General features: G+C 24.0%; 1 protein-coding gene across 1 annotated transcript in view; it reads left to right on the plus strand.

The window, feature by feature from the left end:
- Positions 1–12,871, plus strand: part of LOC129609770 (uncharacterized) — an 89,728-nt gene that overhangs the window by 67,687 nt on the left and 9,170 nt on the right. Inside the window, exons 11-15 of the mRNA XM_055521889.1 lie at positions 640–837; positions 2,103–2,404; positions 3,176–4,845; positions 10,817–11,430; positions 12,049–12,804. Coding sequence (XP_055377864.1) covers positions 640–837; positions 2,103–2,404; positions 3,176–4,845; positions 10,817–11,430; positions 12,049–12,804 — 3,540 coding nt within the window. The remainder of the gene's footprint in view (positions 1–639; positions 838–2,102; positions 2,405–3,175; positions 4,846–10,816; positions 11,431–12,048; positions 12,805–12,871) is intronic.

Raw genomic sequence — 12,871 nt, forward strand, 5'->3', positions numbered from 1 at the left:
GGTCAACTCTATTTTTTTTCTCGTTTTATACTAAAGTATTGTAATTTTCCATGGAAAGTGTATTTTTTTTTGTTTCCACATAAAGGGCAATTTCAATTTGATGTAGCAAATGAATGTCAATTAATTCTATTTATATTACAAAATTGGGAAAAAGTTCTACAAAATCAACAATTTTAAAACAAAATTTTAATAAGGATGAAAGAATTGCCTTAGAAAAAGAATAAATTTTTATTAGGTGACTTTTTTTAAAGATATTGAAATATTGAAAACAACAGAAATATTTTATACGTACATATAAAAAATCATTAAAGCAACTTCACTCTCGTTGAAACTTAAAGCAATTTCAATTATTGGGAGTGAATGGAGAGAAAGATGAAGAAAAAATAGGTATTTTATAGCTAAAATTAAGTAGGCTCTTTTGTTAACGAAAACTGTATGTAATTTTTAAATTGTAATAAATGTTTGTAAACTTATGTAAATTCTTGCAAGAAAAGCGTTCCAGTAAAAATCATTTTTGAATTTTATTTTCGAAAAAAACTTCGAAATAAGTGTAGCTATTTAGTCACAAAAAAAAATTTTTTTAACAGATAAGCAATTAAAATTTCAATATTCTAATTTTTTTTATTTTTGATATTGTAGATGGAATTCCTTGATTATTTTAAAGTATCTCATTATCTACCGGAAGATGTATATTGTCGAAATAAAGAAATCGCAAAGCATTTAAGGAACTCACATTATTGCCGTAAAGGAATGGATCATAAGGAAGCTGAATATAATTTTGTAAAATATGTTCAAGAAATGAAAGAATATGGTTTTCATTTATATAGTGCTAATTGGGTAAGTGTGAATAAAAAGAATGATGTCTTTTATTCACTTATTTTAAAGTTTTAATATTGTAACAAAAGACATTTTTTTGAACATTCAATAATAAATTAAAATGCATTGTAGTGTACCTCTGCCTTTGCATGCATGAGAAGAAATGAAAAATGAATAACATGTAAGTTAGACAGGTGGAACAGTATCTCGTAAACGTTCAGCCATATAAACAAGTTAATCTTCGTATATTAAGTTTTATTTTTACACAAAAATACAGTTATAGATTTTTTTTCTTGTAGAATCCTTGTCAATTTTAAAAGTAATATTTCAAATAGATACCTATTAGAATGTTGTAGTGTTTAAATATGAATTTCCAAAAAAAAGGGAAAAAGAAACTTAAAGCACCGAATATTTATAAATTGATTCAGCAGTAGGATAGTACAAAGTCTTATATTATATATTAAAATTTAACTGTATTCTTAAACTTCCTGCTAAATTGGAAATTATTTTTAAAAAATTTTAATTCATTTATTGTTTTATTAATATTTTAATTTAGGTATCATTATGAAGAATTCAATGATATTTGAAATGAGACCACTTTGTTGTCCGGTTGAATTTCAGTTCTGTTAAAGTATTCTTTCATAATTATAATTTGAGCCATCATTTTATTTATTTCAACCTTAATTTTATACTTTAAAATTTTTAATAAATGAAATAAATTTTTTTAGACTTTTTGGGATTGATTAGAAGCATTGTTTAGTAGACTGCTACAGTTTCCAAAAATTTAATAAAAAAATTTCGACTTTGTCGGTTGACCCCATAATCTCAAAATTGACGTATTAATTGTAATCTTTTCAAAAGAAGAATGTGTAATTTCTATAAAAATCATTACGATAGGCAAGAGTGATTAATTATTATTATGTTTATATAAGTATATGCCGGAATTATTTTCTCTCTTATAAAACACCGAATAATTTATCAACTTCAATATATTAAATTGTAGAATAATATTTCATATATAGTGTATATTTTGAATTTAATATTTTTGGAAGGACCTTAGATACGTATATATTATTATTAGTTCATATAATATTAAAATATATGCATTCACACCAGTATATAACACTATTCAAATTTGATAATATGAAATCATAAATATTATCATTTAGCTGATTTCATTAAGGTATTAGTCATATAGATTATACACAAAGTTTACTACATATAAAGTCATAAAATTAATTAAATTTTATTTTAATATTTTTATTTTGTTTTGTCTTTCGTTTAAGGTTTTAAGTGAAACAACATTTATCAAAATTTACCTTGGCATATCATTAGGTGGTATCACATTTTTCGAAAGAAATTGTGATCAAATGACAACATATCCAGCAGAAAAACTAATAATAAATCAAAATAGTAATAATATGATTAGGAATGCGTATAAAATTTTATTAAAACATTTTGAATGGCTTGAAATAGAAAATTTATGTTTTTCAAAGCATATTCTATGTATTGTAGTGAGAAAACTTGAAAGTCTGAAAGCAAAAGACAATAATAAAATAAAATTTAAGTTAAAAATGGATGACAAAAAGTGAGTATAAAAAAGATATTTTAGTTTTTTGTTTTTCTAAATTTCGAATAAATTGCGTTTGTAATTACCATAGAGTACAAACATTTTACAAATGATGTGTTTTCTTAAATCAATTTAAATGGAACAGTTTTGAAGAAATAATTCACAACATTTTTCTACAATATGAACAAATATAGTTACGCACTATGCTTTAGTATAGTAGAAATCAAACTACTAAATCAAATACGTAAAATTAAAATTTTGGTTATTTTACAAAAGTGTGTGTGTACAGTGGGGTCGATATTTCAATATGCAATGGTAAAAATTGTTATTACACTTTCTTTTTTTTCGAATCTGAAGCAAATGCTACAGGAATTTTTATTAATTTAATTTTTCGTTAATATTTAATTGAAATACTAAAATATTTTAAAATATTTTCTTAAAACCTTTCTCTTTATAAACTCGCAAATATTGATAGCGTTCTATGGAGAGTAGTTGAAAAAAATTAGATTGATAGGATACCAAAAATGTAATGTTATGAGGTTCCAAAATCTTACAAATACTATCATTTATTTCTTTCTGCTCTACTATACTTTGTTACCATTTTATTACCTTAGTTGATGGATTCATCAACAATTACAACTTAAAATTTTAATGAATTTTAATAAAATCAAAACGTGAACAATTTTATTCATATTTAAAAAATTTTAAAATTAAAATAATCATATTAAAACATTTTCCATCGATTAAATTTCTCATTTATAATTCTATTCGTATTTTTTTTTTTTACAGAAGTTATTTTGCATTTAGTTTAGCATCAGATCATCATCAATTCTATTTGAAATTAAGAAATTCATTTGCATCATTAAAATCGATTTCGAATGAATTAAATATTCCAATCACATCAATAGAAAATTTCAAATTTACCGCAGAGACAAAGCAAAAAAACTTTGATGATAAAGAAATTACAAAAGTAATAAGCCTTTCATCAACAACATCATCATCAGTATCTGAGATTTGTAAAAAATGTGATACAAGTTCCCTTGACAATTGTACAAAAATACAAAAAGGGTACCCTGATAATCAAATTGAAAATTCTTGTACAAAAACACCATTATCATCAACATCAACTTCAGCATCATTAACATCAGAACAACAAAATAATGTTTCATTTGTTGAAGAAAATGAAATTAAAAATTTAAATTGTCTTCGTCATTCGCAGCAACAGCAACAACAACAAGCACATCATCATTGCCATCATCATCAACATCAGAATCAAGAAGAAGTTATAACCGGTAACATAGTAATTAAAAATGTGGAAAAAAATAACAATGCTCCCAAAATAAAACCAGCAAAGAAATCTATGTTAAATGATAATCGCTTATCAAAATTAAAAGAGAAATTTCTAAGGCGTACAAAATCTACAGCAGCCGGCTTAGAAATTAATTTAAAAAATAAATTTAAAAAAGATAAAAAGCATAACAGTTCTATAGAAAATTTACAAGAAACAAATAAAAATGATTGCTGTGGTGATTGTAAATGTACTATAGCATCATCACCATCATCAACAATTAAATATGATGGGACAACAGAAGAAGAATACCAAAATAAAGAAAATGAATGCCCAAAGGCTCATTTCAGTAATTCACAATCACACAAAATCAAGGAAATAGATTTGGATGATGAAAGTAAAGAGCATTTAACTGGTTGTAATTTAAGCTTTGAAATAACTCCAGTTGATCATATAAATACATCGTCAGCAAATGGTGTAAAAATATGCAGTCCAAATAGAAATAAAGTTAAAATGGGTACACGTGTATTTTCATCACAATTTTTAAATAAATCTTATGATAACATTTATGATCGATTTAAGCAATTCAATAATAAAACTTCAATCAATGATAAAGATTTTAGTTTATCACAAGAACAACAACAACAATTGCAGTCAAGATTACCACCACCACCAACAATACCAGAAAATTTAACAAATACGACTGAAGATGATAATAGCGAAATTGATGCTGGAATTTATGATACAATAGATTACAAAAGGGATATAAAGAATTGTCGTAAAAATCTATCTGAATTTAATGGTAGACAATATGATATTGTTGATGTCGCTAAAGATGAAATTCAAAGATATCGTCAACAATATGATAACAATAAAAATGATAATGATAAGATATCACCAATATTGTTCAACAATCAAAATCAAGATAATAATAGCGACGGAAATATTTATTCTGGTGTTTACTGTAAAATAAAACAAAATTATTCTACTAATAAATGTATGTTATCACAAATGAAATCCCCACCATCATCACGTCGACAAGAACAAAAGCAAAAGCAACAACAGCAGCAGCATCATCATCATAACCAGCAGCAGCATTATCAAAAACAACAAAAGAAACTCGAGGGACATAATAATATTAAAGGTTCATCTGAAGAAGCTTACGTTATCCGTAAGTTGAAAAGTTTTATTATTTCTTTCTTTTTTTTTGTTATTAATTTTTCTTTAATTTAAATTTGGAGCAAATGTTAACAAATTTTTGTATTTTATAAATTTAAAATAGATTTTTTTTTGGTAAAATTCTGATTTTTTAGAATGGAAATTTATTTGATAATGAAATTTCTGCAATACGCAGTCTTACAAATAATACTGTTAGTTACTTACATTTATTTTTATAATGTTGCAAAATTTCATTCAATTAGTGGAAACATAGATGTGTAAAAAATTATATATGTAGGATTTACGACAGAGATTCTTGTGGAAGAAAGCGAATCATTTATATAGTGTTATCATCAATATTAAAGTTGAGCAATTTTCAGCTAGTGCGACATTACCAATTTGAAATTTTAATTTAAAAAGTTTTGCTATGGAAAAATACAATAATTTTTCACTACATTTATTATGATCACTGTATTTCCCAAACTTCCGTTTTTCACATCTTCTCTTTGATTTTAGATGAGTTTAGTGACATTATGATATCTTTAATTGGGAAGTTGTATATATACCACAAACCATATTATTTCATTTCCTTAGACTAATATTACGTTTTATTATTTTTCTCGCATTTAAATAACAGTAACAAGCAGCTATTTGCCGCCTGGAACAATTTCTTTATCATTTAAATTTTATTGGGCTTAAGATTTTCTTTTTATTTCTTGTAATCCCTTTATTTTTTTTTTTTGTATTTAAATCTGAATACGCACTTTATAAAAGTATCCTTCTTTGAAACATGTTTAGTCAAGTGTATTTCCGTGATGTGTTTTCAAGGACTTTGTTTTCTTTTTCCTATGCCTATTTACATATACATATGTATAATGTGTAGGTACTTTATTTAATTTTCATTCCTAAATAAAATGAAAAGAAGATAGAAATATAAAAATTTAATATCATAACAATAGTGTTATCTAGTAGAATGTAATAAGTGACATTTTGTACATTTTCCAAGAAATAGTTAAAAAAAAATTTCTCATATTATTCTTTTATAAATCACTTAAAAGAGGTTTGCGGCATTTATTGGTATGATTGTCTTAAGATTTGCAATTTGTTTGGTACTATAATATTCTTAAAATAGAGTCATTATGTGCATGTCCGAATTTCGAAAAGCTTTTGAATTAGCAAAAACATATTCTAAATTCAGAAATCATGATGTCACTAGTGAAATCTGTGAACATTGTGAATTAATGCACTCTAACTAAAAATTGTCAATTATAATTTTTTAATTATTTTTATAACATTTCTTGTCATATATTCACATTTCTTGATCATAAAAATTACATAAATGATGTTATTGATTAATTTAAGTGAATACTGAATCTAAATTTACGGAATTGCAGGATAGGCTATGATCTTCTGTTAGAATAAAGATTATTTTAATAAAAACTGTAGAAAAAAATGAGAACGTAGTTCTTTTATTCTTTTTGGCACATACTACATTCTTTTATGTAAAAATACTGATAATATTATAAAATGTATGTTAGATGGAATGCGTACATAACATGAATAAAAAAATAATCCTTAAGGAGGAAAAATATATTGAGACAAAATGAAAAGCATGTGATGAGAGACAGAAATAAAAAAAAAATAAAGGAACGAAATACTCAAATTGATTTGATTATATTATTATGCATAGGTTATGCATATGCACAAACGCTTATACATTTTATATATGTATATTAATTCAATAATGTATGTATATTTTTCTATTTATTTTTAAGTTTATTTTGAACTTTTAAGATCCTTAAATAATTTAGAGTGTATTAATAGTTGTTTGTATATGTATACTCGTATATTATAGAGTTTTTAAACCTTAAGAATTCGAAAATTTCGATTAGATAGCAAAGTTTAATAGCTGGGATTTACAATAAGTACATATTTTTATAGCAGTATAATATTATTTACAAAAAAGTTTAATGTATTTAATAGTATAAGTATACAATGTATATTACCTTTGAAATAAAAGACACCTGAAAATTAATAATCTGATAACGTTAAACAATGATATGGATTTAAACTTTAATTGAAAAACAAAAGAAAAAAATTTTATTTTTCTGCTTCCTTTAGTGAAAAATAATATTCCCTTTAGAATATTTTTTGATATTTTCTATAAGAAATGTATATCTACTCGTACATACTGCACACTCCTAATGCGTTATTGTGTTATGCTCTAATCGAATTTGGTAATTTTGAATATTTATTTACATATTTGGTTTTTATTTTAAAATTCATTACTAAAATGTGTATGAGTGTATTATTTATTTATTTTTAATATATTTCTTAAAATTTGCTTATTAGTTTCACTATGTCTGTTAAGTTTATCTGCTATATAGAAAGGCAAAACTTTGTATGTAAATAGAATTTTAAGCATTTATAAACTCAAATAATTTTCTTCTTCTACGTTAAATAGTCATACTCAAACTTTATTTGAATTAGTAATAGCAATCTTATTTATTTATTTTTAAAAATATTGCAGAGTTTTGAATAAACAACATATTCACTTCATTTTAAAAAGTAGTCTTTTTTATACCCTATACCTTCGTGAAGGTAGTTGCCATACAACTAAAAGAGGTTATTTTAAATACATAGTATTTCGAAAAGTAATAAAGATATTCATATATCAAATTTTATAAGAGTGTGTGTACAATTATTTTCTACATGTATTCTAAAATTCAAAATTTTTAATGGAATAGCTGCAATGGTTCGGGTAGCTTCTTAAGTAAATTTTAAATATTTGAAAAAATAATAATGTTAGATTAATGAAACAAATTTGGCGGCCGAGTGACCAATTACAGATCAGACATATCCGTGAAGTTTCTATATAAAATGACTTGACAAGTTCGTGTAATTGCCACACAACAATGCAAGCTAATTCTAAATATTTCAAAAACAATTTTTTAAACTCAGATTTTAAAGGTTCATACTGATCGAAATGTTTTTACTTTGTTTATTGTGTTTAGAAATCTGCTGAATTTTTTCATTAATAACACTATAGAAATACAGAGAACTAATGATTATAATTACCTACACAATTTTGCTGCAAAAGTTTTTTTTACTGAGTATTTAAAACTATATAACAAATGACGATGTTTTCTTCAAATGTAAATCTTAAATTTGTAAAACTTTATTCCTACATATACGAGTACATTAAAAAGTGAAATAAGAAAAAACTAAAAAGGAAATTTTACCTACATATATAGAATACGTCATATTATGTGAACACTCTTATTTTTTACTCAGTATGCAAACATTATACAATGCACTTTTTCACTACATTGTAAAACTCTATATATTAAGGATATTAAAAAGAGCAAATTCAAATTATCTTGTATATTTTACATGCACATTTTTATACACCATAATAATATTATAGTTTCAATTTTAGTTTCACTGCATTACGAAGTTGATAGCGTAAGAAATGTCTTTACAAATTTATAAGCCCGAAAGTTTTTTCTTTCTTTGTACAAAGTTATAAATATATTTTGAAATAAGTACATAGTTTTTTTTAACATTGTTGGTATGTGACATTAATTGTATATGAAAAATTTCATTTGATTTAAATAAGGTAATGCAGTTTATGTAAGAATACAAGCGTATACCAAAATTTATAAAAGATAAACCATGATATAAGCGCGTGAAAATTTTTCTTACTCTAAAACTTTTCTATTATATTTTGTTTAATTTTATTTGAATTATCTTGTGGTATTCACGTTTTTTGGGAACTGTTACAAAAATTTTGTTTTATAAATTTCATGAAAACTAATATATTTTGTATATTAGATTTATTAAATTTAAAATTTGATATATGGAACCTTTTGCATAGATTCGTGATTCATGTTAACTTTATAAGGTAAAATAATGGAACATAGATTAAATATTAAATTTTAAATTTATATAGATATTTAAAGGTTATATAGAACTGGTTTTAAAATTTGTATTATGGTTTTGAATATTTCAATATAAGAACATTACCCCAATTTTTCAAAAAAATAAAATTAAAATTTCGACCGAACCTCCAGTAATAAAAAATTGCACGGGTCTCTTTCAGCCAAATGCACGATAATCAGACAGAGAATATCATCTTCGTTGTCCAAAAGCTCCGTGGTAAGACATCGTAAGACGGAGGAGGAATCATCATTTTACTTAATAAGTATAGCTGAGTTTTAAAGAAAAAACATTTTCTATTTGGAATTTTTCATAATTTTTCGTACACTTTTCTCAATGTTTAATTCAAATTCAACAGGAAATATTTAAAGAGAAAATATTTCACAGTTAAAGAAATTATTTTTTCCATATTCCTATATATATATATATATATAATATTTGAAAATTTAGCGAGATTCACATAAATCAGAGAAAGAGAAAATGAAAAATATAAAATTTTCATCAACTATCTGTGTATATACCTAAATCTTCTGATTTTTTGAAATAGTTTGAAGAATTTAGATTTTCTTTTTTTATTGCGGTAGTAAAAAAATTTTTATTGCTTTTATAGTATTTTTGCTTTTCATAGTTTTCTTAAAGGATATAGTGCATATTATATGATTATTTGATTGTTTCTTATATTATTAAGTTTAAAAACTGTTTAAGTTTCGTTAAGCTTTTCTAAATTACGGTTATTGTGACAATAATTTCCGTTTTTCGTTTTAAAATACGTTTTATTTTTTAACAAAAGGTTAAGTAGTTCTTCTTTTTTTTTTCTTTTGGATTTATGACTTAAAAAATGATTTCATATACATGAAAATATTGTAAAAAAAATAGTAACAATAAGAATGAATTTCAGAAGAAGATGAAATTTTGGTATGGATGAAAAAGGATTTAAAATTTGCTATACTATTTGCTAAAGTTTTTGTTCTAAAAAAAAATCATTTGGCACAAATAAAAGTACAATATATATATATATATATGAAAATAACTGAAAATGAGGTTTTGCCTCATTTTAAACTTTGTTTTTGGATTATATGAAGTATTATGATTTAAATTCGAAAATAATTTTAATTTATATCAATTCATTTAAGTTAATAATATTTTTAGTTTCAGTCATAATATAAGGTTTTCTTTGGGATATAGCAAGCCAAAATTTAAATAGGTCAACATATTATAAGCAAATGTTAAAGCTCAAGGTTCCTCCAGTGTCATCTAATTCATATACATCATAAAAATTTCTTAAACAACTCACGCAAGAATGAACAACATATTTTCAGAAATATGAGTAAATTGTTATAATTTAATTCTTCATAAAATAATTATTTTTCAAAATTGACTTGGTAATGAATTTAGAAGACATAAAAAGAATAGATGATAGACCAGTTTACAAAAAAAAATATATATATATTTAGTTTTTCTTCGAATTTTTCATTTTCCTCTTAAATTTATTAAATAGCTGGAAATTCTTAAAATATTCTAAGAATCAACAAAATAATTAGCATTGTATATTTACCATTAAAACTCTTAGAGGGAGCAGTATTTTAAGCAATAAGGTCAAGTATTTTATATTATTTGAATGGGACTTTTTTTTGAATAAGTATCTTTAAAATAAAATAGTTAATTCTACAAACAAAAGTTATTTTTAAGTATGGAAGAATTCTAGGAAAATACGCTTAAAACAGAACCTAACAGAACCCCTCTTCAAAATTTTAGAAGACTATTAAGAAGAATCTTTATTATTGTTTAAGAGTATTTTGTTATAATTTATCTAGGAATTTATTTTTAGGATTTCCAATATGTACCTACCTATTTTTTGATATTTTAAGACTTTTAAACTGATATTATGATTACTAAAAAGTTAACAGCGTACTATTTTATCTATTATCGTCACGCCAATAATGCGAAGCCGCTTGTACCTTACATAACTCTTAATTTTAACAAATTATATTGTATTATTCTTATTTTATTAACAATTATTTTCTTTTTCATTTTATATTGTACAGATTCAAGCATATCAAGTGATTTTCATAGTTATAATAATTTTTCTTTAAATAATGATACCATATCAGAATCTTTATTGGAACGTTTTAATAACATATCAAATTCAAGTACTTATGGACCTGAACGAATATTACGAAAAGTTGTAGTTGTCAAAGAAATTATAGATTCTCTTACACCATTACTAAAAGTAGAAGAAAATAATAAAAATTTATGTAAAAATTCAAAAATTTATGAGCAACAACAACAACAACAGCAAACCAATTCGATATCAAATCAAGATGCACCTATCATCAAATATTCAACATTTAGTCCAGGAAAAATGAAAACTCTTTTAAGAAGTTTTAGTAATATTGATTGTATTAGAGATCAAAATAATCCTAAACAGGATAATTTTTCATTAAGCGCCGAAAAATCAAAATTAAAAAATATGAAATCGCATTCTCATAATGAAAATTTATATCAAGAAATTAGCCCAAATGACAATTTTGAAGAAAATTTACAAAATTATACATTAGGAATAAGTATTGTTCAAGGATCAAATGACAATAATGTTTATGTTAAGGATTTAATAAATAATGGACCAGGTGATAAAGCTGGAGTATTAGTCGGTGATCAAGTAAGTTTTTATGGTTTTTCTATTCTATCGTTCATTTGTTTTGATTTAGGCGTCTATTTGCAAACCTACACACGTTGAGTTGAAAAAATTACAAAATTTTGACTCATCTTAATTCTGGTCTCAAAGTTGTAATCACCCTAAATCCAAATTTAAAAAATTATATTTTTTAGAAATTTATTAATAACTATCGAATTCCATAACACATTTTTGTTTTGCCGGACATTTTTTTTAACACTTTTCAGACCAATTGTTATTATGAGGCAATTAACTGCCACTTTAAATTTGAATAAGAATATAAATTAATTCAGAGGAACTAACTGAAATATAATTGGCAAAGTAACACGCACAGTTACAATTCAAGGTTTTTAATTTATTTAACTTGATTCTCATTAGTAGTATGTTGTCAATATATTAATAAATATATTATGATTAATAATAATTTGATTTGTTGTTTTATACTGTTTCTTTGTTCTTGAAACAATCTTCATAACTTCCCTATAATTATAATATTTGCTTCAACACAAAAATTATTTTTTCACCATGTAATATAAAAATACAAATATTAAAAAAAATTTATTCTTAATACAAATTCTTAATAAATAACATTTTTATTTCCAGATAATCGCTGTTAATGGCATATCACTGTTAAATTTACCATATATGGAATCCTTAAAATTGTTACAAAATACTGGGCGTATTGTTGAATTGACAATATCCCAAATTGTTTCAGTAACACCCTCAGCGACAGAAGCACCTACAACAAAAACAACATCATTAACAAATATAAAAGAAAATTCTAACAATAATAATAATAATAAAAATAATGAAAATAATAAATGGAAGGATGATTGTTTGCAACAGTCTAGGAATATAAATTATTCGAAGGATAAAATATTACAACATGGGAAACAAATGAAAGAATATACTCTACAAAATCCCTCAATTGAAAATGGTCATAGTTATAATAATATTAAAAATATAGAGTTAAAAGAAAATTCTTGGAAATCGTGTCATATGAATGATAATATTAGTTGTAAAATAATGTCAACAGAAAATCAAAGTAAGGATATAAGTCAGACAAAAAATCCAAAAAGAGACAATATTAAAAAAAATAAGTATAATTTAAATCAAGAATTTATAGAAGTGGTGGAAAATGATGATGTGGACGGAATGATTAATGAAAATATTACTTTAAGCTTATCAAATATGTACGTGACGAATGTTGAGCATTCAAAACATAATTATTACATTAGAGGAAGAAATGGTATAGATGGTTATAGTGCTGATAATTTAATTGAAAGTAATATTCCAACAATTAGTGTAAGAAATAATTTAGATCCTAATGTTTCAAGAAGTTTACCTGATTTGCCAAAAGTAAGTCGTGTTTACATCATCTTGTAGAAAATTGTTTTTTTATTTATAAGAAACAAATTCAGTATTC

This window comes from Condylostylus longicornis, unplaced genomic scaffold, assembly GCF_029603195.1.
Source record: "Condylostylus longicornis isolate FDR11 unplaced genomic scaffold, ASM2960319v2 ptg000040l, whole genome shotgun sequence".
Classification (NCBI taxonomy): domain Eukaryota; kingdom Metazoa; phylum Arthropoda; class Insecta; order Diptera; family Dolichopodidae; genus Condylostylus; species Condylostylus longicornis.